General features: G+C 32.5%; 1 protein-coding gene across 7 annotated transcripts; it reads left to right on the top strand.

Annotated features, from left to right (window-relative positions):
* Positions 1-1,160: 1,160 nt before the first annotated feature.
* LOC126743057 (uncharacterized) lies at positions 1,161-26,022 on the top strand. 7 transcript variants are annotated; one of them, XM_050449983.1, is made up of 8 exons: positions 1,161-1,299; positions 8,194-8,396; positions 8,459-8,563; positions 8,631-8,729; positions 8,792-8,949; positions 24,011-24,094; positions 25,037-25,120; positions 25,569-26,022. In XM_050449983.1, exons 2-8 carry the CDS (start codon positions 8,297-8,299, stop codon positions 25,848-25,850), a joined length of 912 nt encoding a protein of 303 aa, XP_050305940.1. In that variant the 5' UTR covers positions 1,161-1,299; positions 8,194-8,296; the 3' UTR covers positions 25,851-26,022. The 7 variants fall into 7 exon arrangements, with proteins under 7 accessions (XP_050305940.1, XP_050305939.1, XP_050305938.1 ...); XM_050449981.1 differs by lacking the exon at positions 1,161-1,299 and having other exon boundaries at positions 8,126-8,396; XM_050449982.1 differs by lacking the exons at positions 1,161-1,299; positions 25,037-25,120 and having other exon boundaries at positions 8,115-8,396.
* The last annotated feature ends 1,513 nt before the right edge of the window (positions 26,023-27,535 follow it).

The raw sequence follows: 27,535 nt of genomic DNA, 5'->3' as shown, positions 1-27,535 counted from the left end.
AAATCGGTTTTTAGACGCCTCTTAAACTTGAGCTCATGATTTTAAATACATATACAGGGAGCTAATTCATTGAGTATTTCCTAGGATTGTCCAGTGCACTCACCTAAAGCCGGGTACAGTCTATGTAACAAAATATGTTAATAAAGTTATATTGTTGTAATTATTAATGTGTAAAGTTATATAAACTTGTTGGAAAAATTCAAGAAAAAAAGTTATATAACACAATGTTATACAACAATTTTCTTGCTACATAGCATATTCTATGTTATCATGCATTAGGCGTCGGTAAAAATCAAGGAAAGTTGTAAAACTTTGCTTTATAACACGCAATGACTTGTTTACACTCGTGTCATTAAACAATATTTGCGACAAGGTTTCTTTAACGTTTTCCAGGTCTTTTTCATAATTCTATACTTGTTTGACGATCAGCTTGAATTCTTTTTGCATTTGCTGAATGCAAGCCTGGTCTAGATTGGCGAGACGATACTGAAGCAGGCTGAATTACACTTTTTTTAAATAAATAAATAAATTAATAATGCCTTTATTATAACAAAATGTACAAAGGCTAAGTCTAGCCTAGGGCTAATCAACACTTTTTATTCCCACCAAAAAACGTCCTGCCTGTGCTCGAGTTGTAATTTTGGCTAAGATTTTTAACAGCCTAGAGATGATTTTTTTTGAAATCGTGTTTTTCAATTGACTCTTTTAAAGACTGTAATAGGTATATTTATTTCTTCTTTTTTCCACACTTTTTTTTGTATATCTTCTGATATTTCTGCAGATTCAATATGAATATCATTCATATCTTTAAAAAAATCTGCAGGTATATTCTCTCTTAAAGCTAATTCTTTTTTATCATCGGTAGTTAATATTTGGACCGTGTGAATCTCAATTCCACATTTTTCTTAAATTGAATTAGCAATATCAGTATCTAGTGTAGACAAAGTTGCTTGTCCGATTGCGATGTCACGAGATAAACATTTTTTGTAAATTAAGTAATGCATGAACCATCAATTTTTTTAGTAAACTTTAAATATGCTACTTTGTGTCGGCAATATACTAGGCGGCTAGTATATTGCCAACTATTCTGAATTGGCCTTTTGTGGTAAGTTTCAAATACCTCGGCTATAAAGTCAACTAACGCACAGACATTACAAGATCGACAATGTTCTAATACATAACGTCTTTAAATATACGAATGGACGACTCAACGTAATTATTAGTAATCGTCTCTCGAGTAATTGAGTCACAGCGGTTATTGAAGCACTAGAATTGACGACGTTTCCAAAGCGTCTTGAGGTATGTTTTCAAATGTTTATAATTTTCTTGACAATAATATTTTATCAAACTCCGAAAATATTCCGTACATTCTTCATCAGTTTTTGCAAAAATCACTTTTCTAAACTCTGGACTTTAGTCTGGGCTGTATGCAACACGACAGCATAGTTAGCGAATCTACATTCATTAACCCTTTTCATCATTGATTTAATAATTGTCATAATTAAGGTATTTTTATGAAACAAAACCGTAACGCCATTTTCCAAAAATGCATTTTGTTTGTGTTTTAGGACCGAGACGAAACTTATTTTATCGCGGTCACTGTAGTGTATATGTCTGAAAAAAAATTGCATTATTGGTATGCCTGGAATCAGAGAGCAACAAGTTTTTTTGTATTTGTCTATTATCTCAAAGTCTTTTCGGGAGCACTTTCGTTTTTTGATGCACCACACCTAAAACAAGAAATTATCTTTTTGAAAGTTGTTTTAAGCTAAAATTTAAAGTCAAAGCTATTAGGTATGAAGAAAAATAAATACCGTGCTAACTTGATAATTACAAGATAAATGATCACACAATTTGGTATTTCTTTTGATTTCAATAAATTGTATTTTATAAATTTAAATAAAATTTTATAGACTGCTGTATATATAGATTCAAATCCAAATCGCCTTTGAGTTTGGCTATTCTATGAATATTGGCATTTAAAAATCTTACTCAAAAAAATATTAAGTCGTGCCTGCCTACCTCACCTTTTTATTGTATTTATGTAAAGTATAAATAAAAACCTTATCTATTAAAAGCAGATACATACATTTTTATTTAAATATCTTATCAGTAATATGGCAATTAAACAAACAATATATACTATTAGATATGGCATGGCCTATCGCTTGAAATTCTAACAATTTCGAGTTAAAACAAATTTTAAACTTATACTATCTAAATGCTAACCTACCTTTCTAATCAAACCTCAACTTTCACCAACTGATAGTGGACAGACGTGGGAGTGGCAGCTATTAGAACCCAAAAAGTCGCAAAAAGGAGACACAAATACAGAAAACTTACGAGAAAAACTGTAAATACTGCTTGATTAAATCAGACCTAACTCGACCAGTAGAAGAGAAACAGAGACTGACCAAGCATAAAATATATAAAAGATGGTTGCAGATCTTTAAGTAAATTTCACTTAAACGTTAGACTGACGTTGCAAGAGCAATATTAGATGTTATATTGGGATTGGTTAAATATGTCATACTGACATATGATAGATAACATTATAACAGGATTGATATATTCTCTGTATATTATTTACGAGTTGCAAACAAATATATCTAGAATAACAAAAACAGTATATCGCAAGATATTACGCTATATAACGTATATAACGTACTAGTTGGGTAGTTACATAAAATTAGTATTTATGGTACCGGAATTATTACATTAATTTTAAATCTGATCTGATAACCATTTGTTTCTAGCATGATAACGGTTTGTTTCTACAGCTATTCCAATCAAAATCCGATGATGTTAAATTTTACGGTTGCATCAATTTCGAATCAGAGTCAGACTAACATTTATTTTATCATGAAAACCTGATACGGATTAAGACTTATTAAAGAGATTGCGCATCTATAAAATTTAATATTTTTAATTCAGTTTCAAATACCCTAAAACCTTTTTTCACTCACTCTGCTCAAGAATTGCCTCCTAACAACCAAACTATTGCAACGCTGCCATATCGTTATAGCCATGTGCTTTGATTAGATCAGCTGTGTTGCCCTGTCGTGTTTACGTTTCGTATAGGGTGAACAACAAAGCAGACAAAGGAAATTCCAATATAATTTCTGTTAAGCCCATGGGTGCGGTGTGTCGAATTTCGGCATGTTTCTTTCGAGGACCAAAGGGTTTTCTGACCTGTTTTATCGATTTTTGCATGAAGGAAATTACTTCTTTGTTAGGGTGAATTTATTTACTCTTGATGGACTAAAGTCCAAGCTGTTAAAGCCTGAATAAAATTTTCAAGTAGTACAAGAACCTCTATAAGTCGTAATAATATAGTCGTATTCTATAGTCAAAGTCTATATATATATATACAGGGTGATTCATTAATATTGCACGAAAATGAAATGCCGGTTTTTTTGGGTTAAATTATGACGAAAAGTTCCTATAAACATATGTCCGAAAGTGCTTCGTTTCCGAGATACAGGGTGTTCAAATTTTCTTAAAAAATCGATTTTTTATTAATATCTAAGGAATGCCTTTGCTGTTTGCAATGTCATTCACACCATTTCTGGATATCTTAATGATGTATCTTTTTGACATATGACAGTTGATTTGTTATTCCAGGGACGTGCCCACGGGGTAAGCGGGTTAGGTTTTTTGTACAAAAAATAGCACCTAGTAGATTTTTTGAACCTCCTGTACATTTTTTGGATGACGCAACTAAAGATGGAATTGTTTCAACTCTTGGGTGTTTTTCGTATCTCCCTCCGTTTTCGATAAAAAAATTAGTTTAATGCAAACGTTTGAAAAAACTTAAATAAACATAATAAAATGCCTACTTATCGATTTACAGGGTGAAGAATAGTAAATACGGTAATTTGGAATTTTGACATGACATTAACTGTACTACCTGTTGAAAAATAGTTTTAATTAAACTTAGGTACATTAATTAAATTCTTAGAATAAACATTAGTAAATTGATGAAGGAATGAAAAGCTATGGACTAAGAAACGTACGCTATAAGAGTTGTTCAAAATGAGTTCCTCCAACTGCAATGCATCCGTCTGTCCTGCGACGCATTGACTGGCGAACACGTTCAAAGATCCCTGGCGTGTTTCGAATAATATCGCAATTTGCAATAATACGATTTCTTAATTCTTCAACATTTTCGATGGGGGTGGTATAAACTAATTGCTTGAGGTGGCCCCAGAGGAAAAAGTCTATTGGATTTAGATCGGGAGATCGCGCAGGCCAGGGTTGTATACCTCCACGACCTATCCAACGATTGGGATATACTCTATCTAAATACTGTCGAGCAATTAAGCTGAAATGCGCCGGAGCGCCATCATGCATGAAAAACATTTGGTACCTTAAGTCAAGCGGGACGTTTTCTAATAGTGTTGGCAACTCCTCTTGAAGAAAACGCCGATACACTTCTCCACTTAACCTTTGTTGCAAAAAGAAAGGACCAATTAAGTGGTCTTCAATGATTCCAACCCAAACATTCAGTGAAAATTGGTGTTGATGGCGACTTTCACTTATTCCATGTGGATTTTCATCTGCCCAAATGTGATTATTATGGAAATTCATTATCGAATTCCTGGAGAAATTAGCTTCGTCCGTGAAAAGTATTTTTGATAAAAAAGGAGGATTTTCTACAATGTTTTGTTGTAACCATCGACAGAAAGCCACTCTATGAGGATAGTCGTCTGGCAAAAGTGCTTGTACCCGCTGGATGTGATACGGGTACAAAAGCTGATTTTTCAGTATTCTAAACACTGTTGGCTGACTAATGTTTAAAGTGGCAGCAATCTGTCTTGTACTCGTTGAAGGATTATCCTCGATTTCGTGGAGCACTGCTTCTTCAGCTTCTGCGGTTGCAACTGTGCGGGGTCGTCCATTGTCGACTGTAAGTTTTTTAAAACTTCCACTTTCTCTGAGACGTTGATGGAGGCGAGTAAACATTTGACTATGAGGAAGTACTCGGTTAGGGTATTTGTCCGCGTAAATACGCCTCGCTGCTTGTGAATTACCATTAGCAAGACCATACACAAAGTGCATATCGCACATTTCACTATAAGTGTACTCCATTTTAGACAAAAATGAGGAAATTGTCTACTTGACAGGAAAAAAACAACACCTTATCACTGAGCCACACCTAGTAATGTTAAATGAACTGGTATTTTATTTATTGCATTTTCAAAGCAACGAAAAGAATGCGACAAAAACTAAAACGATAATAGTATTTACTAAATTTTGTTTAATACGTATTTACAATTTCAACATTCCGCAGTATTTTTTAGATCAGCAGTTGTTAATGCTGTACTTGATATTCGACACTATGAATAGGTAAGTATTACATTTTAGGAACAAAATTATTTCTTTGCTTTCGCGTGATTTAAAAGCATTTACTTGTATTTTTACAGAGGGATGCAAAAAAGCAATTCTTAATTTTTTTATCGAAAACGGAGGGAGATACGAAAAACACCCAAGAGTTGAAACAATTCCATCTTTAGTTGCGTCATCCAAAAAATGTACAGGAGGTTCTAAAAATCTACTAGGTGCTATTTTTTGTACAAAAAACCTAACCCGCTTACCCCGTGGGCACGTCCCTGGAATAACAAATCAACTGTCATATGTCAAAAAGATACATTATTAAGATTTCCAGAAATGGTGTGAATGACATTGCAAACAGCAAAGGCATTTCTTAGATATTAATAAAAAATCGATTTTTTAAGAAAATTTGAACACCCTGTATCTCGGAAACGAAGCACTTTCGGACATATGTTTATAGGAACTTTTCGTCATAATTTAACCCAAAAAAACCGGCATTTCATTTTCGTGCAATATTAATGAATCACCGTGTATATATATATATCAACAAGTTGAAATACAGACTTTGCTATAGTCGTCTATTTTATAGTTTTTGTAAGGTCAGTTTTTTAAAGCATCTGATCTTAGGTATCAAGATCACCAAAAAAGTTTATATGCCATTAAAGTATGGGGTTGAAATGATATGCTGTTTATTTAGTACTTTGCTAGTTGAATCTGAATATACAATTATCATTTAAATTCAATCAATTCTAATATTGACACAAAACGTATGTAATTATTATAATCCTAAAATATAGTCACCCAACAATAACAAGACTAGAAGTCCCACTCTCGGTCGGGTGTTTGAAGTAGCGCTCTCAAATACGAGCCGCCGATCGCAAAAAAACCACGCAAGTGTTCAGCTGTGTCGGCTCGTACGAGGGTAATGCAGGCGTTGGCTATCAAAATAAAATAAAGGTTCACTTACCGGGGTGTTTCAAAACAATCAAACTATATAATTAATATTATTGTGACCCATTCTGTTTTAGTTGTAGGTATTTAAATAAAAAAGAAAATATTTTAAACTGTTTAATTGATTGAAGATCATAATTATAACATATCCTAAATTATTATATTATACATTACATGCATACAATCATATAACTAAAAAATAAGAAAAACGACATTAACAGTAATCTTAATCTGTTTCATTGCTGAATAATACTTGTTCTACACTTGTTTGTGTTGCTTTTGGTTCTTTTAATCTTCTAGCCTCACCTGAAATATTAATTTTCTTATTTTATCTTAACAATAATGTTTTATAACAAATTGTTACAATTCATCAAATAAATCAAGGTAAATTTATCTGTATAAAAAATGAACACACTAGTTTCTCCGCTATTTTGCCATACATTTTTTGACGGGACAGCGTTATACAGCAGATTTGTTCTTACGGTATTACGTATTAAGGTTTTTTGAGGAAAATGTAATTCGCAGACTTTTAATTTATTACTACATTCTTCTGGAGTCATATTGGTATACCTATGATTATTAACAAATCCCCAAGAATAAAGACATCTAGAAATATCATTTACAATTTCTTTTATACTGACGAATATGAAAAAAAAATATTATTATTATTATTGTCTCTCATTTTAATAATATTATTACCCTCTATTATGCATAAAATAAAAATATTAAAAAAATTATCATTCAAAACTATACGATTATATACGATTATACTAAAACAATTCTATAAATTCTTACCTATGTTCATCACTGGGCCACCGAAACAATGATATTTCTGTCCCTTCTCTAGTCAAACATCTATTAACACAACACATTCGTGGCATTTTATTAGAATCCTTAATAAAATCAGAATTATCAGAATCCTTAATAAAATCCCTAATAAAACCAAATCGCAAAACAATCGCTATAACGTTCTAGCACAGTATAGTAATTCTACCTACAAATAGCTACTCTTTGAGACAACTGTTATACTACTTTAAATATGCTATATCAGACAGCCGGTATATGCATTTCGCTCGGGAGCGACTTCGAGAGACTTAAAAAGAGTAGCGTCCGATATTCGAGTGAGATAGGCATAAGAAGAGGCGGAGCGTTAAGTGAACCTTCTAGTCCTGTTATTGTCCTGTTATTGTTCGGTGATATAGTTATCAACTAATCGAGTAAATACCTTAATGTTTGACCACAGCATAAAGAAACCAGCAGTCGCACTCCGCTCGAATTTGTAAGCGAACTAATAGCATCCTTAGCCATACCGCAGCCATGTTCTCCGGATGCCGAGCTCAGTGTTTATCGAACTGTGTTCATAGGTGTATCGCTTAGTTCAGCGCCGTACTTAGTTACTATTTTGATAGCGTTTTTACAAAGCGTAGCGTTTTTTATAAAAACTTTTGTGTGTTTGTATTGGGATTTTTATTAAAATGGCTACAGAATCGCGGGGAATGAGTCGTTGTGCGGCTGTTTTATGTAAGAACAATTCAAATAATTGTGATTTGAGTTTTTTTAGATTTCCGAGAGAATCAGAAAGGTAAGTACATAGCAATAAGTTATCATGAATATCATGATTAATATAATTTATAATAATTAGTTCGTATTATATAATAGAGAAAAAACAGATCTATGCAGGGTGATTAGAATCAAATGAGGTACAAGGGGGGGATAAATATAGGAATAGAATAATCGGAAACCTTTAGAAATACAGGGTCGGGTAAATAAAAAAAAAGTTGCGTACTTGTGTGCCCAACAATAATCCGTTTTTAGCATATTTTTAATCAGTCTCTCTATGGATATACAGGATGACAACTATTTTACTACGATGTTGCGCTCGGCGGTAAATTTTTTTTTTTACTTCAGGGCAAGGATTTGGGCAATTGCTTCTGGCAGAGAAGATTTGATAACAAAGGAGAACCTCCATACTCTTTCTTATAAAATTTGTGGGAGGCATTTTGAAAACAAGATGTTTCTAAACGATTTGCACAACAGACTACAAAAAAATGCAGTGCCCACTTTATTCGCAGAAGGCACATCTTCAGATTCAACCAGAAAAATATGCCAAGGTAAAAATTTTGAAAAATATTTACATTGAGTATTTTAAACTAATGTTAAACATTTTCTTCAGATTTAGATGAAGCTTTTCCACATTCATCCGATGTGACCTCTGTTATAACTTTTTCTCCAACGCTAGAAGACACATCTTCACATTCAACGAAAGAATTATGTCAAGGTAAAAATGTTGAAAATATTTACGTGCGATATTTATAATTAACTTTATACATGTTATTCAATTTTAGATGAAACTTTACCACAATCATCCGATGTAGCTTCTGTAGGAACTTTGTTTTGTGCACTAGAAAGCACATCTTCGCATTCAACCAAAGAATTATGCCAAGGTAAACATTTTGAAAAATATTTACATCTGGTATTTGTAACTAACTTTATTCATTTTATTCAGATTTAGTTAAAACCTTCCCACATTCATCTGATGTGGCTTCTGTTAGTAGATCTTGCCTCGTTACTGCGCAATCCCACCAAACTCAAACGGACTTAAGTTTATCATCAAGCACTCCAAGAAAAAATAGACTGAAAAGGAAGTTGAGGCATTTGGAAAACGTACGGTACAATTTAAAAAAGAAAATAGCTAGAACAAATGAAGTTAGTTCAGACAGTCTGTTAGAATCCATTACTTTGGAGGATTATGCAAAATTAACACATAAACTTTGCCCGTCCAAAGAGTTAGCTAATTTTATCAATATTCAAGTTAAACAAAGTTTCAAGAAACCTAAAGGTAAAAGATATTCGAACGATTTCAAAAATTATTGCCTCAGTTTATATTTTACAGGACCAAAATTATACAAAATTCTTTAAGCGCTACATTTTGTTTACCAAGCGTTAAAACTTTACAGAAATTTATCATGCACATTATTTTGCAGCCTGGGATAAATGATTTCGTTTTTGAAACCCTTAAAAAAAAGGTTAATAGTTTCCAAAAGTTAGATTAATTATGTATACTCTGTGTTGACGAAATGAGTATTAAAGCAAACCTATTTTATAATACTAAAACAGATAAAATAATAGGTTTTGAAGATTTCGGTATTAAAAATAAAAGAGATTTCAAACCTGCTTTAGCAGCAACTGTTATAATGGTTCGAGGTTTGTGCAACAACTGAAAACAACCTATTGCCTACTATTTCGTTAATTCCACGTGTCCTGGTAAAAACTTAAAAGAAATAATTCTAAATGTCATTTCCAAATTAAATGAAATTACTTTAAGAGTGGTCGGGGTAGTATCAGATATGGGATCAAACAATATCCAGCTGTCTAAATTGTTAAATGTGTCTTCAGATTCGCCATATTTTTTCCACAATGAGTTAAAAATCGTTTTTCTTTTTGATGTCCCTTATTTATTAAAAGCGCTCAGAAATAATTTTATGAAATACAAGTTTATTATAAATGAGGAAATCATATTATGGGAATTTATCAAAACATTTTATAAACATGATAAACAATATTCGGTTAGAGCAGCCCCCAAATTGACTGATTCACATATTTCTCCTGGAAATTTCGACAAAATGAAGGTCAAGTATGCCTCTCAATTATTCAGTAATGCAGTTGCTACTGGAATGAATCTTTATATTCGGTTTGGCCATCTACCACCCAGTGCAAAAGCAACTGAACAATTTGTTAGAAAAATTATTAATCTTTTCGATATGTTGAATTCATCATCGTCCACAGGACCAACAGAATATCACAAGGCCTACAATGGAGATATTGCACAAAAGAAATATCTGCTAGAGTGTTTAGACATGTTTAACAATTTGCATGTTTTAAACTGGAAAGGGGATGATATAACAAAAACAATCAAATGTGTTCATGGTTGGAAATTATCTATTAATGGAATGTTGCATTTATGGGACATATTAGAATCTAATGAAATTAGATTTTTATTGACTCGAAGAGTTAACCAGGACTGTTTAGAAATTTTTTTTGGGTCGGTAAGGCAACAAGGTGGGAACTCTGTTAATCCAACTTCCATACAGTTTATAAGGGCATTCAAAAAAAGCTTTTGTTTGGATATGATTCACTCGGGATCAGAAAATTGTGAAAAAGATAATACCGAAATTCTTTTGAAAATTGTGGACATAAGTAACAATGACATAAATGAAGCACCAATCGATCAGCCTTCAATAGATATGCCAACGGATTATTATAACTGTAATGTTCTGATAGAAAATTTTACTCGTTATATTTGTGGATATCTTATTAAAAAATGCCTATCAATTCATTCGTGTGACAAATGTGAAACTTACGCAAGAGAATGTGACGAAATAGATGAGAGCTCTTTATTTTGTTATCTAAAAGCTTACAGTCATACTGAAATTGAACCATTTGGAAGCCTCTATATGTCAAATAAAACATTTGTTCGATATGTCACATGCTTGGAAAATTTGTTTCAAAAAAATTTTGAAGACTTTTCAATTCAAGACAATATTGTGCTGAAATTAATCAATGTGTTTAATACGGTGGAATACACACATCCCTGTCAAAGTTTTCCCTATAAATATCTTGCTAAACTATATGCAAGGCTTAGGATATATTACACAATAAAACATATAAATATTCAATTTAAGGTTCCCAATAGAAATAGGAAATTAATTATTTGGAGAAATAAGTAAATGATATATTATATATTGTTCTAAATATTATTTATTGAAATAGCGTGATGCACAGTTCGTACAAACCTAAAACCTGTATAGATAAAAAAATTCCAACATCTACGAATTTTTGTTACGTTGCTTATTAAGTACCAACTAAAATAAAAGTATTAAATTTTGCAACTCTTTTTAAGCTCAGAAACACTGTTAAAATGGCGAAAATCTAAATGTATTAATAAATTTGTAAAAAAAAAACACTGCTACAAAGTTAATGGACGCTTTACTATGGTATATTTAAGATATAAAGCCAAAGTTGCAGCTACTAAACACTATGGCAAAGTCAAATAAATAACTTTGCCAAAGTGTTTAGTGCTTCATTAATATTTTTTTGTGTAACTTTTAAGAAAAAAAATTTAACATTGTTGCAAAACTGTATACTACCTTCCATTATTAATACCAATAGTTATGTAAATTTGCAATTGTTTTCTATAACAGCAAGATATATTTTTGCCGATTTAGAAGTTAAAAAAAAATATAGGTTATAAAATTTCGCTTATGGAAAATCTTACATCTAGTTCTGTTGACACTAAGAAAGATTTATCCAAATTTGCAAATCAAAATATGAACAGCGTCAGTATATATTTCCCAAAACAGTATTAAAAGAGGGGTATGTCAAAAATTATTAATGAAGCAAAATAATTGACTTTGCCAAAGTTTTTAATAGTTGCAAATTTGGCTGTATGGCTTAAATAACATAATTAAGTATCAATTAAAGTTGCAGCAATGTAATTTTTTTTTTGGATTTTTAAGGAAATTATTTATAATTCTGCCATTTTAACAGTGTTGCCATATTTAAAAGAGTTGCAAAATTGTATACTTTTACTTTAGTTGGTACTTAATAATATAACAAAAATTTGCAGATGTTAAAATTGTTTTGAATTGTTGCCAAATATTTGTCTTTATTTATTGGTCTAAGAGTTTCTATTTGTTTTGAAATATTACTTTATTTGTATGATTAGTTTAAATCCTTAAACTACTATGTAGTCAGATGTTAATCTAAAGTACGCGTACTATAATAAAAATAGCGTTACTATACAGGGTGTTAATTAAGTATGTACCATAAATAATTTAACAGGCGATTGTTTGAGTAATTTTCAGACAAAAAGTTCATATGAACATAGGTCCGCAAGTTCTCTGGCGGTGTTATTTATAACATTAAGGAGCTAATTTACCCCTAACATGATTAAATTTATTAGGTTCAGTGTAATCTCGAACGGGACCTGAAGAAATATTTGTGGCAAAAAAATTGGGGCACCTGAATTTTGTGCCATTTTTAATATCTTATTTGATTTACTCAAATACAAATACAACTTTTTCGTATCTTGCTTATTTTTCGAGAAAAAAAAAGTCCACTTAATCGCATATCCCTGGATCACACAAGGAATTTGGGGAAAAGTTTCTTTTGGAATTTATTATTAACTAAGCAAGATACGAAAAAAATTCAAGAGACAAAAAAGTTTTATTTGTATAATCCACAGAACATAATAAAAATTGCACTAAAGTCAGTGGCGTATATTTTAGTTGTTGTTAAATTTTAACACCCTGTATATTGAGAACGAAGAATTTCTGGACATATGTTTATATGAACTTTTTGTTTTAAAATTACTCAAATAATGGTCTCTTAAATTTATGGTACATACCTAATTAACTTCCTGCACGTATTCTTCTATATCGTCGTTGTTAGATGTAGAAATGCGATGTTTATTTTTGTTTAAATATTTTGTTAATGTATGAACTTTATTATTATTAAAAAATAAATATTTGTACTATGTACAGTGGCCCAGAAAAGTCATGGTACAATAGAGAATTACAATACAAATTTTATTTATAATTTTTTTATGAAATAAAAATCAATTTTTACTTTTATGTATTTATTTTTTCTAATGCCCTACATCATAACATAAACCTATTTCCATAATATATCTAACATACAATAAATAAAAAAATAAAATAAAATTTCTTACAAAAATTTAATCTACAAAAGTCAAGGTACATTTCAGACTATGGGCTAATAAAGTTCTGTCAATAACGCGTGGGAAAACCCTTCAGTTTAATAACCTCTTTTAAGCGATTTGGCATTGAATGAACTAGTTTTTTCGTCACATCGTTGGATATTTTTGGCCACTCTTCTAAAATTACCTGTTTTAAGTCTGATTTATTATGAATCACATGTTGCCGAATTTTTCTCCCCAAAACATCCCATAAATGTTCTATAGGATTAAGATCGGGACTTTGGGGAGGAGTTTCCAGCAGATGGGGAGTATTAAAAACCAACCACTGACGTACTGTATAAGCTTTGTGCTTAGGGTCGTTATCCTGTTGAAAGTAATAGTTCTCATGCAACCCTAATTTTTCAGCACTGGCACGTAAATTTTCTTTTAAAATATTTAAGTATACTTTTTGATCCATTGTTTCGTCGATAAAAACAATATTTCCTACACCTGAAGTTGCCATGCAACCCCAAACCATTACTCCACCTCCTCCATGTTTCACTGTTTTGATTGTATTTTTCGGATTAAGAGCTTCACCGGGTTTCCTCCACACCTTGACACGACCATCGGACCCAAAAATGTTAAATTTACTTTCATCTGACCAGATAACTTTATCCCAGAAATCAAGTTCAATAGACTTGTACTTTTCAGCGAATTCCAGTCTCTTTTTTCTATTAATATCGCTAACATGGGGCTTCTTACGTGCACTACAGGATTTGTATCCACCCTGGTTAAGTTTCCGGCGAACAGTTTCTTCATGAACAGATACTCCAAACATTTCTCTTAACTCTGATGATATTTGTATGGCACTTTTCTTTGGGTCCTTCTTAATTTCATTTAATATGTACCGGGATTCGCGCTCTGACAGCTTCCGAGGACGTCCTGTTCGCGTTTTATTTTCAATTCTGTTTTCATTTTGAAAACGATTTACTACTTTTTGTATAGTGGACCTGCTTCTTTTAATCACTTCTGCAATTTTGGTGTATGATTTTCCCTCTCTATGCAAATTAATAATAATTTTCCGCTCACTGACACTTAATTCGGTTCTTCCCATGATTATCACTGTATTTACCAGTCAAAGTTAAGAAGAAATATTCTAGTGAATACTGAAAACGAATGCCAGAATAGTATTAGAGGAATGTTCTTATTAGCAAATAACAAAATAACAATAAATTTAAAAGATACTTGCATATTTTGATTTACACAAATTAAGAGTACCTTGACTTTTGTGGATTAAATTTTTATAGAAAATTTTATTTTATTTTTTTGTTTATTGTGTGTTAGATATATTATGCAAATAGGTTTATGTTATGATGTTGGGCATTGGAAAAAATAAATACATAAAAGTAAAAATTGATTTTTATTTCATATAAAAATTATAAATAAAATTTATATATAAATTGTCTATTGTACCATCACTATTGTACCTCGCTTATTCAAGCCAATGTATTTTTATTGAAGTGCGACTGCTGGTTTCTTTATGCTGTGGTTTGACGATGATTTTATGTTTGTTGGCAAATCATTTAAAAGGCATAATCCCTCCTAGAATAATGATTTTTAAAGTTTTGTTGTATGTTATATAAATGGATACCGGCTCTTTTATTATGACTTAAAATATGCTGGCACAGATGTATACCTATAGCACAGATGTAAATCGCACGGAGCTATTTACATCTGTGCCTATAGCTCCGCACCAGATAAATAAATACTCCAATGTTAAATTTGGGGACCCTTAAAGCACGGTTGCCAGATAAGTCAGCGGAATTTACCCAATTGTTATTTTAAAATCCCCTATAAATAAATCCTATTTGGATTCAAAAGCAAAAATCCCCATTTTTTTTTAAATAATAATAATAGTAAATTCAATCGATTTTTCTCAAAATAAAATGTGTTCTACATGCCCATAAAATCCCCAAAAATAGGATGCTTAACGAATAAATCCCCAAAAGTAGAAAAATAAATTTTAATGTACCTATACAATGTTAATAATACACTATATTATTACGACTTAGAATAAACATAATAGTACCTAAATAAACAAAAGTTTACACAAAAGATCGTTGGTCTGTTGGTCTAAAACTAAGACACAAATAACATAAAACTAATATCTAAGTATTCATTTATTCATTTATTCAATCAATATACGGGAAACCCCATTTTACAAAAGATTTGGTTACAATATTAAATAAAGTAAAAGATGTATAATTAACATAATAAAACTACTATCACGGACACAATTAGACAGTCTTCAAAACATATACACAAGAAATAAACACAATAAGAAAACAATAAATTAAAATATTTGACCCAGTTGACCAATAAATCCAGAGAGTGAGCTCGCAAATGGATCACGTTCAGAGTGAGAGTTTAAATAGGCAAGACTACGACAGATTGGAGAATGTAAAGAATAGTTGGAGTGACAGATTGGTAAAGCAAATAGTTCATGTCTCCTTAGGGTGCGTGCAGGGACCTTTAAATTAAAGCTGTTGATGAGAGCAGGGCAATCAATAAGCCCATGAATAACCTTATACATAAAGCTGAGGTCACTTTGAATCCTTCTAGATTCCAACGATTGAAGTCCCAATATTGCCTCCATGTCAAGTAGGTTATCCTGCATATTCAACTTGTAGGAACAGTACCGGGTAAACCTCTTTTGGACTCTTTCAAGTTGCATTTTGTGACAACTATAAAAAGGAGACCAAATGATCGAGGCTTACTCTAAATGACACACAAATACAACAATGAACACAAAAATACATAAGAAAATATAAATACATAAAAGGTAAAAAGTCTTGGTATAATTCATACTTCTATATGTATGTTCAATATACATGTCAGAATTAAATTTGTTAAGCATGGCTTTTGATTGTAGAAAAGCTACACAACTGCTACTTACAAGATCAAATCGTACTTTCATTATGGCATCCGCACTCGTAACTAAAAGTGGGTCTCGTAATTTATCTTTAATTATAGACATTATTGAAAACGCCCGTTCTACTGCAGCGTTAGAGAATGGTAAAGAAAGAAGTGATAAAGCTAATTTTGAAATATTCAGAAACCGATTTTCACCTACGGCATTTTTATTTTGGACTTCAATCCAAAAAGTCTCAGGATCTTCTGAAGGTGTCCACTCTATTCCGTGAAGAGCATTCCACTCGTTAACAGTGGAATCAATATCATGGCAGATTAGATTTTTAAAATGACTGGCTAAAGTTGTTGTGTCAGGTATTCTAATTTTTGTGACGTGGCATTTTCTGGGCAAAAAAGGCAACTTTTTCCAAAATGTCAATGTTTAATGATAGTCGGCATTGAATTTGAAGACAGAGAGTAATTAAAAAATCTTTACATCTTTCTCGAATGACTGCTTTTTCGTTGTTGTGAACGGCCATTATTGCATTAACATGAGCGCCACGATGTTTGCATTTAATAAAAATTAAAATTTATGTAGAATAATTTCAAGAATATAATATATTCGGAAAGTTTGGAGTTTGAATTGTAAGTGATAAAATCTTAAATCCGCTTAAATACCCCAAAGGAAAATTATTTTCCTCAGCAGAAATCCCCATAAAAATAAATACCCAAATAAAAAAAAATCCCTGATTTTTGGGGAAAATCCCCTAATCTGGCAACTCTGCCTAAAAGGATGCTGACCTGAGTGAGCTCTAGCATCCCAAGCCAGAATTATTAATCTATGTTGCTAAATTGAGCATCCCGGTTCGTTGCGTGCCTCTGCGTTACGGCGGGTAATAAAGGATTTTGGATCTTGGGTATTTAGTTAAATTTATAAATTTAGTGTGTCCTGGTTGGGGTATTGACCAAGAGGTTTTTTTACATTTAACGAAGTTTACATTGATACTTGATAAAAGAAACCACAAAATAGATTATTGATGGAGGGAACTATAGATACATACTTAAAGTATATGTATGTCAATTAAATTTATATTTCAATTAAAAGCAGTTCTATAGTAAGTTCTATAGTTATAATAACAGAATAAATTTAAAGCATCCTTAATTATATTTTTGTTTCATAAAATGTATATCAATGTAGAAATTGTAAATGTTAATTATACAATAAGTATGATCAAGGAAATACCCAAAATCCGAAATTAGATATTGGGTTTTTCCCACGCTCACATGACCTGCTCTCGACGAATGAGAGCATTCCAAATACCCAAAAACCCAATTGGTCTTTTTTCCTTAGTGTGTTATTATAGAAAAATATTTTCGCAGTTGTGTCTTTAAAGTCTTCATTTTAAAGTCTTAAATTAAAAATGGATAAAATAAGTGCTAAAAAACGTCCATGTGGAAATAAATGTGAATATTTTAATTGTGACAATTCACGCAGAAATTCTACCGTTAGGATGTTTAGGTTTCCAGTGAAACTTAAGGACATTTGCAATCAATGGATATTAAATTCGGGTAAGTAAAAGTACAAGTTCGCTTCTTGTGCTATTAATATTTAAACAAATATCTTTTCCAATTCCAAAAAAAACAATTGTTTAATTCTTTTCTAAAATATCAAAAAATATCTTTAATAAAACTTTTGTAAAATATCTTTCAATATGCACGTGCAATTTTTATAAAATCAAAAACTTTAAAGGACAAATGTCACAACTAAACTCATTATAAAAACGTATTTAAATAGTTTTTACTATTGTTTTTTTTGCCCGTCTATGCTTTATTAACTATTAAGATTCTTTTAAATATTTTAGGAAACGCTAAGTTGACTGGAGTTCCAGTTGAAAGCTTACGTGGTAAATACATTTGTAAAAACCATTTCAACAATGAGGACTTCCGGACCGAAAACCAAAAATATCTGAAGAGTAATGCAGTTCCTCAAAACTATAGTGCTTTCTTTAGCAGCCCTTTTGCTTCAGATAGCGAGAAAACTTTAAAACCGCTCCGTGCGGATCTATATACATCTGGGATGATGGTAATAAGATCTGTTGAATTTTAAAAATCAATACTACCTTTGGCCTTTTAATATTTTGCCTAACTGAAAGCCAATTAAGCATAGTCTGCATATTTTATTGGCGTATATTTACCACAGCCTAAAAATATTCGCATAACTTTATTTTGCTGTACCTGGAATCTATTTATATCGTCCTGCTTACAAGATAACAAGAGAGATCTACATATTGTAGATCTCTCTTGTTAAAGAAAATCTCTTTAATTAAATTGCTGCAAAATAATTGTGTTGTAAATAACCTTTCTGGTCCAAGAAGATAATTATGTGGATTGTTATTCTTTTCAATATACTGAACATGATGTCTAAAATTTAATTGTGTGTTTAGATAGAAGTACTTTCTTGTACATATATGTTCAATAGTTTCACCTTCAAAACTTATTATAAAACTCTTATCAGTAATTTTTTATAATTATTCTTAGTACCTATAATCATACATTTAGTTTTCTCAGAATTTAATTTTACAGTTAAACAAAACTTATAATAAAAATAAAAAGAACAGACACACACATACAATGCTAGAGCTGCCAAGAATTGAAACATCTGGAAAAGGGTACCAAAATTCCTTAAAGTGTTGTCCAATGTAGTATTAAAAGAGTATTTAAAATGTGCAATTTATTTGGGAAAGCCCACAGCTATAATTGCTTAAAGTACCCGGTAATAATTGATTTTATCGAGAATAGCAAATCAAAAACATTTCAATCAAATAACAAAATATGAAACAAATTTTCCAAGCCTTCCAAACCAAAGCGTGCCCAGCGCCTCTAATGCAAATAATAATATTAATATTAATATTAATAATGTAAATGTAAACGAAAACCTGAACGAATTCCAATGTCTCTTAAAAGAAGTCAGAGATAGAGTCTGAACACAAAATTTGGCGGAGGCTGTAGCTCTTTATTTCAGGGATAATCTTGAATTCAGAGAGTTGAATATAAACACAGAAGATATTGAATCCATAGCTCTAGAAACGAATAACATCAGAATAGGCACTGCATGCAATATGCCTTATGGATAAATAAACACTAATAAGCTGGCATTATTAATAAACCATGAAAAAGCACTAATAGGAGGAGACTTAAATTGCAAACAAACACACTGGAATAATGAAGAATGGTCTCAGAAAAACGAGCACAGAAGTTTTCAGTTTCGTACCCAGTATCCTTAGAAATTGAATGTTTGGGCAGGTATTTTGGGCGACAATGTTATAGGGCCATTTTTTATTGATGGCACTTTAAACGCCCAAAAGTACCTTGAGTTGCTGCAAAACCAAGTTCTTCCTGCCATTCAAATCCTACCTGATGTAGACCTGGGATCGGTTTATTTTCAGCAAGATGGCTGTCCTGCTCATAACGCGGCTAGGGTAAAAGAATTTTTACCAAATAGTTTTCCTAACCGCCTTATTAGTGGGACTGGCGATATTAAATGGCCTCCTAGATCTCCAGATGACTTTTATCTGTGGGGTAACCTTAAGGAGATTATTTACAAGCATGAGTTTAGTAGGCCAACAAATTTAGAGGAGTTGCGAACTAAAATTGTCGAAGGTGCCAATTCCATTTTACCTGACCAACTCTTTTGGAGGTGCGAAATAGCTTTTACGATAGGTTAAGTTTTTGTTTAGCGAAAGAAGGCGGTTTATTTGTGCCTTTTATTTAAAAAAATGATATGTTGTAAAGATTGTTTATTAAAGTTTTATTTCTGATTTTTTATTATATTTTTATCAGAGTTGATATTTTATTTTTTATTAGAATAACGCTTTAATTTTCATTATGCAAAACACAGCATATTAAACATCTTAAGATTACAATTCTATGCGGGTTTTACACATTTTCATGTCTGTAAAACCCGCATTAGAATAGATATTTTAAAAATGCTTGGATTTTCGCGTAATATTTTGGGACATTTTGTCGCCAAACGACGCAGCTCCCACGAAAGTCAGATGTTTACTAATCCCGTCCTCCTCGGTCCTCGGGCCGGCCGGGGCAGTGCTCTGTTGCACGCACTCCTACACGCGCGACGTTGCAAAATTTCGCCTCTATGCGGTTTCCTATAAGTAACGAACGAAAACACGATTTGTATAATGAATGACCTTCCACTGTTGATGGTAAGCGTTTGGCTTGCGAACGACCACGATTGTTCCCCGACCGACAGACGAATCGCCCAACTCGATAGTTCAGTTCAGCGCTTTCTCTCGTTCGCGTAACTGTTGCTTCTAAAGTCGAACATAACGGTTATGGCGTACCAAATCGATGCGTATAAAAAAATGCTCAGCGAATTCATAGAACTTTACAGAAACATGCCGTTCTTATGGAAAGTGAGTTCGAAAGAATATAACGATCGGAATAAAAAAGATCGAGGATACGATGTGCTCGCCAACAAATTAAAAGAGGTGGATCCTACAGCGAACCGGGACAAAGTCGTAAAGAAAATCAACAATATGAGAACGTCCTTTCGGAAAGAACTGAAAAAGTATCTTAAGTCGAAGGAGACTGAAACGAATCCTGAAGATGTATACCGGCCGAAACTGTGGTATTTTGATGCGTTGTTGTTCTTGGTCGAGACGGAGGAAGAGTCAGAGGAGTGCGACAACGGACAAAAGACGGCTGCTTGTTTTTTGAATGAACAGGATTGTGGTCAAGAGTTGGCAGAGGTAGGGTATATGTAAACAGGGTGTGTAAAACTATTCTTACAAGCCTCTCCAGTATTGACAGATATTTTAATCAAACTTTCATATTTATTTAACAGTTCGTGGTTCTTACAAACTACTCCTCAAGTTTTTCAGTCATGAGTTTCGTCTCCTTCTTTGGTTTTTTCCTTGTAACTGCAATATTTAATAGTTTTCTCCCCTCATGAAATGTCCAATATATAATAGTTTCTTTTTCCTCCTAATTCTTAGGAGTACTTCTCTTTCTTTATGCATACGTCTTATCACCTGCATACAACATATAGCGGATCATCCTTACTGTGTTAGTTATTCTCTCTACTCAACAAATCCTCAGCATTTGTCGATATAGACACATCTCAAATGCGTCCAGTTCCTTCACGCCAATCTTCGTCAACATCCAGATTTCTGTCCGTATTATACGAGGGGACACAGTATCTAATAAGACGTATATTTCATTCTAGCCTTAGGTCTTGGCAAAAATCTCTTAGCGCTTCTGGCCTATTGAATTTTGATTTGTTTTTCTTGGTAACTGTCCTCATTTTCACTGCTACTTATCCCTCATCCGTCAACGCCTCGAGGGGTGTGGTCGCATCATGTAGTAAGTCCATCAATAGTTTTCCTCCAGGATTCTATATCCTGACCGTGGTGCCCATCGTGACGATGAAGGTCTTCTCGGTTTTGGTCCATTTACTTTTCCTTGTATGATCAGCTTCTCCATTGCCTCTCATCTCCTGGCAATGTGTCCAAAGTTTTTTAAATACTGCTGGCTGACATAAGTGGATAGTCTGGTTTTGATTCGCAGTTGTCTCAGAACTGATTCATTGGCGCGATATACTGTCCAGGGAATTGGGAGCACTCTTCTATAGCACCACATTTCTAGAGCGTCAATTCTGATGGTCTGCCATTTTCATTATCTACGTCTCTGCTGCATAAGTCGCTTAGGAAAAAATAAAAGTTCGTATAAGCCTGAGTTTGGTGTTTGAAGTGTACGTGTTTGAAGTGTACTTCCAGATACGAGTGAATTTCGCTTATGAGTTTCGTGCTATAGCGATACCCTTATCGAAGCGGATACGCCTACGGATTTCAGTTCCGGAATCTCCGGTACTGGTGACGACAGATCCAAAATATTAAAAGTGATTGACCGATGACTGATAGCCAGCACGGTCAACAATCATTACTTTAGTCTTTAAATTATTGATTTCTAGTCCGTAACGTCTCCTCTATAATCTTCCTAAAAATTTATTCACTATATATATGGAAGAGAAGGAGAGATAAAATGCAGAATTGTCTCAACCCAGCAGCAGTCGAGAAGGTGTCAGAGAGAATATCAATATGAGTCAATTATACCTTCGCCAATTAGGTGTATCAGAAGCTTCGCTGTTCCCACCTCGGCAAAAGTTTTACAGAATTTCGACCATTTTATCTTGTCAAAGTCCTTGTCTGGTATTTGTCTGAGGATGACATTTTTCAGCCTCTCGTTCAGTATCTCGAGCATGATTTTGCTAGCAGACATATTTTTACACATATTCTGCAAAAAGTTTATACGTTTCAATTGTAAAAATGACGTTATTTACAAATGTTCAGTATGCACATATCGTATTTGTGTACAGATTCTGTAATGGTAACCAAAGGGCTACTGCAGAAGAATACAAAAGTCGACGGATTAAAGAATTCCGAATCACCGAACGTTTGCCATAACTTTTAGTACATTGCGTGAGAGTGGGTGCTAATAACGTGGTTCAAGAAGAGAATATTCTCAACCTTGTGAAATAAGATCCCACCATTAGCACTAGGCGAATTTCTGCTCAATTTGCGGTACCACAGTCACGAGCATGGTTACCTACAAAAAATGAAAATTTATACCCTTTCCATGTACAAGAAATACAAAGATTAGAGAAAAGTAAAAGACTTTCCTAGACTGGCATTTGCTATGTGATCGCAAGGGCCGGAGTCTTTATTTCAAGAAACTCTCACGTATGGGCAAATGAAAACCCACATTTGATACGATTGGCTAATTCTTAACATAATTTTGCTGTTAAGGTTTGGTGCGGCCTAATAAATGATCGTTTAATTAGACCACATTTTTTCACCGAACGATTAACGGCTGTTGTGTATTTTCTTCAAAATATTTTACTGGGATTGTTAGAAGAAGTAAATTTAAGAGGCATATACTTCCAACAAAATGAGACACCCGCGCATTTTGGAATTGATTTTCAAAATTATCTTGATTAACAATTTGCTGATCGGTGGATTGGACGCAGATGTCCACATCCTTGGCCAGACTTTAATCCTGTAGATTACTTTTTATGGGAGCATCTAAAACAAAAACTGTAGAGTGTTCCAATCGAAACTAGGGATCAATTAATAAATCGGATAAATTTCTATTGCGACGAGATTAAAGAAAACCCTCAACTGATTCACCGCTTGATTGCAAACCTATAAAAGCGCAAAAATGTAGAAAAATCAGTGGTAATAATTTTGAAAATATTTTATAGATTTTAACGCGTTGACATCCATCTGCTACGTTTTTCTTCCTTTTAAAAAAAATTAATTCCCGCTTTCATTGACATGTCTTTTATGAATTCGCTCCATTTATAGTTTTGTCCTTATCTGGGTTTTTAATTTTTTTGGGCAACTAAAAATAAAAATCAGTAAGAAGAGACTGTGTTTTGAATTTATTAGTATTAGAGCTAGTTTTGATTTGTTAAAGGCTAAGCAGAAAACATTTTTATTTTTAGATATAGTTTCAATGCACAGATCCCTAAAAAGATATGTGTACCATCTACTCAATCCACTCAACCTAGTTGCATATTTTTCTTCAGAAATGTATGTAGTTAAGAAAAAAGTCAAAAAGCTCAATTCAAGGGCCCTTTTTCTGAATCGGGCCCTGGAACTTTGCTACTTTTTAAATGTTTGTAGGTAGATGCCTGATTGGTGTTTAATACAAAATTTTTACAAAATCGGTTAGGCCGTTTAGGAACTACAGGGTGAAAAAGTTTTTAAGTCATCCTGTAGGTAGGTAATCAATGGTCCTTCCGAATTGATCAATGGTCCTTCAATGTTGTTTTTCGTTTTAAACCTAAAGTTAAAATCTTCCAGTGCTTGCACGATACCTTTAGGCTTAAGAGTAGATAGGTAGACTTTATTTCTTCTCAGCATATTCTACGAATGTGAATAGTACTATTTCAGAATATTCCTATACAACTTGTCCGATGCACAAAAATGTTCTCATCACATTTTTTTGCGTTTAATGAGTATATCAGGAAAAAAGAGAAACAGAAAAATTTTCTACAATTTAGGTTACATTAAATTTAATTATTACTATTGTTATTTCCAGACCATGCCAGAACAACATATGCAAGATGCTAGCAGTTCTATAGAATTGAAATACTCTGACATTGTCAAGGAGGAAATGCTATCGGTAATTAAATTTTAACTTTACTTTTAAAAGAGTACCTCAAATATCATTAAATAGCACATAGAGGATCCAGCTCTATATGTAGCTTTTTATATACCATAAAATATATACAAAAACATTTTCTTATAATAAGTATTTAAATATAAAGACATACCTAGTTAACACTTAAGGAAATATAAGTAGGAGTTGGTGTCTATTATTCAACCAAATTTATTGAATCACCTTCACAGTTAGCTCTATCATCAAAACATTTAACTTCAACGACTCACATGAAATCAAATTTTCCATAATTTCAGTTAACATAAAAAATAGATTTCAGAAGAAAAAAAGTTGAACTTTGAACGCAGTGGTCTTTTTGTCCTTATCTGGGTTTTGAATTTTTTTTGTGCAACTATAAATACAAATCAGTAAGAAGAGACAGTGTTTTGAATTTATTAGCATTAGAGCTAGTTTGGATTTGTTAAAGGCCAAGCAGAAAACATTTTTATTTTTAGGTAAAGTTTCAATGCACAGATCCCCAAAAAGGCGCGTGTACCATCTAAAGATTTTTTTTATATATAACCTTTGATGTGCCACTCAACATAGGGGCATATTTTTCTTCAGAAATGGTCCTTCCGAATTGACCAATGGTCCTTCAATGTTGTTTTTCGTTTTAAACCTTTAAGTTAAAATCTCCCAGTGCTTTCACGATACCTTTAGCCTTAAGAGTAGATAGGTACTTTATCTCTTCTCAGCATATTTAACGAATGTGAGTAATACTATTTCAGAATATTCCTATACAACTTGTCCGATGCACAAAAATGCTCTCATCAAATTTATTTGCGTTTGTTGAGCATATCAGGTGATATAATGGTTACAAAAGTTAAAAGGCTTGAAAAGAGAAACAGAAAAATTTTCTACAATTTAGGTTACATTAAAGTTAATTATTACTATTGTTATTTTCAGATCATGTCAGAACAACATATGCAAGATGCTAGCAGTTCTGTAGAATTGAAATACTCTGACATTGTCAAGGAGGAAATGCTATCGGTAATTAAATTTTAAGTTTCCTTTTAAAAGAGTACCTCAAATATCATTAAATTGTACCTAGAGGAGCCTTGCAGCTTTTAATATACCATAAAACATATACAAAAAAACATTTTCTTATAATAAGTATTCAAATATACACTTCACACTTAAGGAAAGATAAATAGGAGTTGGTGTATATGATTCATCCAAATTTATTGAATCGCCTTCACAGTTAGCTCTATCATCAAAACATTTAACTTACAAGTCACATGAAATCAAATTTTCCATTATTTCGATTAACATAAAAAATTAGAGTGTTCATTTCCGAAGAAAAAAAGTTGAACTTGAAATAACTTTAAATGTTAACTGCATATAACAACTTTTTTTATTAAATAACACCATTTTCACAACTTTTAATATCACTAAAACTTTTGTTAAAATACTGACGTCTTATTCTTATTTTTTTCAGGACGAGACTGATAGTCAACAAGTAGATGAGGTGCAAGAAAATAACATCCAGGACCAAGAAAAACATCCGGAATATGAAACTATAACCAAAAAAAGATCGGTTTCGCTAATAGAGGAGGATGAATGTGATCTAATCGGCAAATGCGTAGCCGCCAAGCTAAGAAGATTGGACCCGATTGATGCTTTGATAGCAGAAAAACGTATAAATGACATTTTATTTGATTTTCAGTTAAAAAGTTTGAGTAGGAGTGGAAGTCAATTGAGGATCCCCGATGATCTTTAAGCAGTTTTTGCGTTTAGGAATATTACTTTTTTTTAAAATGAAATACAATGTATATTTTAATATTTTTGATGTGCCATAATGTATAATATGAAGAATGTGATCTAGGAAATGTATTAAGTTCTAGGATTTGTAATTACTTTAATAAATAAAGACTTCTCATGGCTATAGGAAATGCTTTTTCAAAATGTTTCTAAGACTGCCGTGTTGCCTGACCGCTCCTCTTCAAAATGAGCCAGATTAATGCGTTAAGAATTCTGGACACAGGGGCGAAGGGAAAAACTCCATTTTAGGTTTTTAAAACTGTTTATGGTAATAACATTTTGAATCGTACGAGTATGTACAGGGTGAGTTTTTCAAAGCGCGGAGTAGTATTATGCATTGATGATATTATTTATCGATGACGTGCTCCTGAACTATTATTTGGTTAAGCATTCTTCACATTTTAAAAATATTTTGGACTATACAGGGTGTTCCGAAAAAGCAGGGCACTACAAAAATAATTTTTTTTTAATGGAACACCCTGTATTGCAAAACATTTTTGAATTCTTTGCGTAATTACCAATCTTTTTTGATAATGGTTTAATATGCCAAAAATTAATAGTTTAGGAGATAAATCAAATTTTGTTAAAAATTTAGAATTTGCACGCATCTCTTTAATATTAAAATTTAGCACCTAAATTTTGAATACAGACTTAATTTTTATCATCAGAAGTAAAATAAAGTTACTTTGATATGCGTGCTATGTAAAATTATTCATTTTGTTATACAGGGTGTTTTTTTTGAAAGGCCAAACTTGCCCAACTTTAAATATAAAAATCTCTCTTATTTTAAATGAAACACCCTGTATATGTCATCTAATAGCTTACTTAAGAGCCTATAAATTTTATTAATAATGTCCTATCTCTATATCTAACAGTTTTTGAGATATCATGGATTTTTCTGTTTTTCTCCTGTAAAAACTGACAATGCCGACTTAAAGTTTTGAAGCACCTCGTATTTTTTATGTATCCATCAAGGCGCCGTGGAAACAAATGAAAAAAATCTCAATAACAAAAAGACAGTTACATTAGTTAATTAGAGATTAATAGTTAGATTTGTTTTAAGGTGTTTTTTAGATATTTGTTTTCAATATTAAAAATGAATTATTCAAGAAATGAATTTATTGATATGATTTTTGTTTTGGGTGAAGCAAATAAAAATTGTCTGCTAGCTCAAAGGCTATATAGAGAAAAATATCCTCAACGGCGCACACCCGATTCTCGCAGTTTTCGCGTTGTTATGGACCGATTTATGACGACTGGTAGCGTGGATCTGCCAAAACGTAATGTTGCTAATAGGGTGGCAAATGAAGGTAAAGAACTTAAAATTCTTTTGCAAATTGAGGAGGATCCCCACATTGGTAGCTGTAGGTTAGCCTTACTTTCTGATGTTTCGCAGACAACGGTAAACCGGACAACACGGAAATATAAATACCACCCATATCAGATTAAGTTGCATCAAGAACTTCACAATCAAGATTTTCAGCTACGTGTAACTTTTTGTGAATGGTTACTTCGCAAAATTGAAATTAATCCAAATTTTGTTAACTATATTATGTATTCCGACGAGGCGACATTTAAAAGCAATGGTGCTGTCAATAGGCATAATATGCACTATTATGTAACAGAGAACCCTCATTGGGTACG

Source organism: Anthonomus grandis, chromosome 12 (genome assembly GCF_022605725.1).
Source record: "Anthonomus grandis grandis chromosome 12, icAntGran1.3, whole genome shotgun sequence".
NCBI classification, from domain to species: domain Eukaryota; kingdom Metazoa; phylum Arthropoda; class Insecta; order Coleoptera; family Curculionidae; genus Anthonomus; species Anthonomus grandis.
Note: the sequence above shows the minus strand (reverse complement) of the source record. Positions and strands in the feature narration are given on the sequence as shown.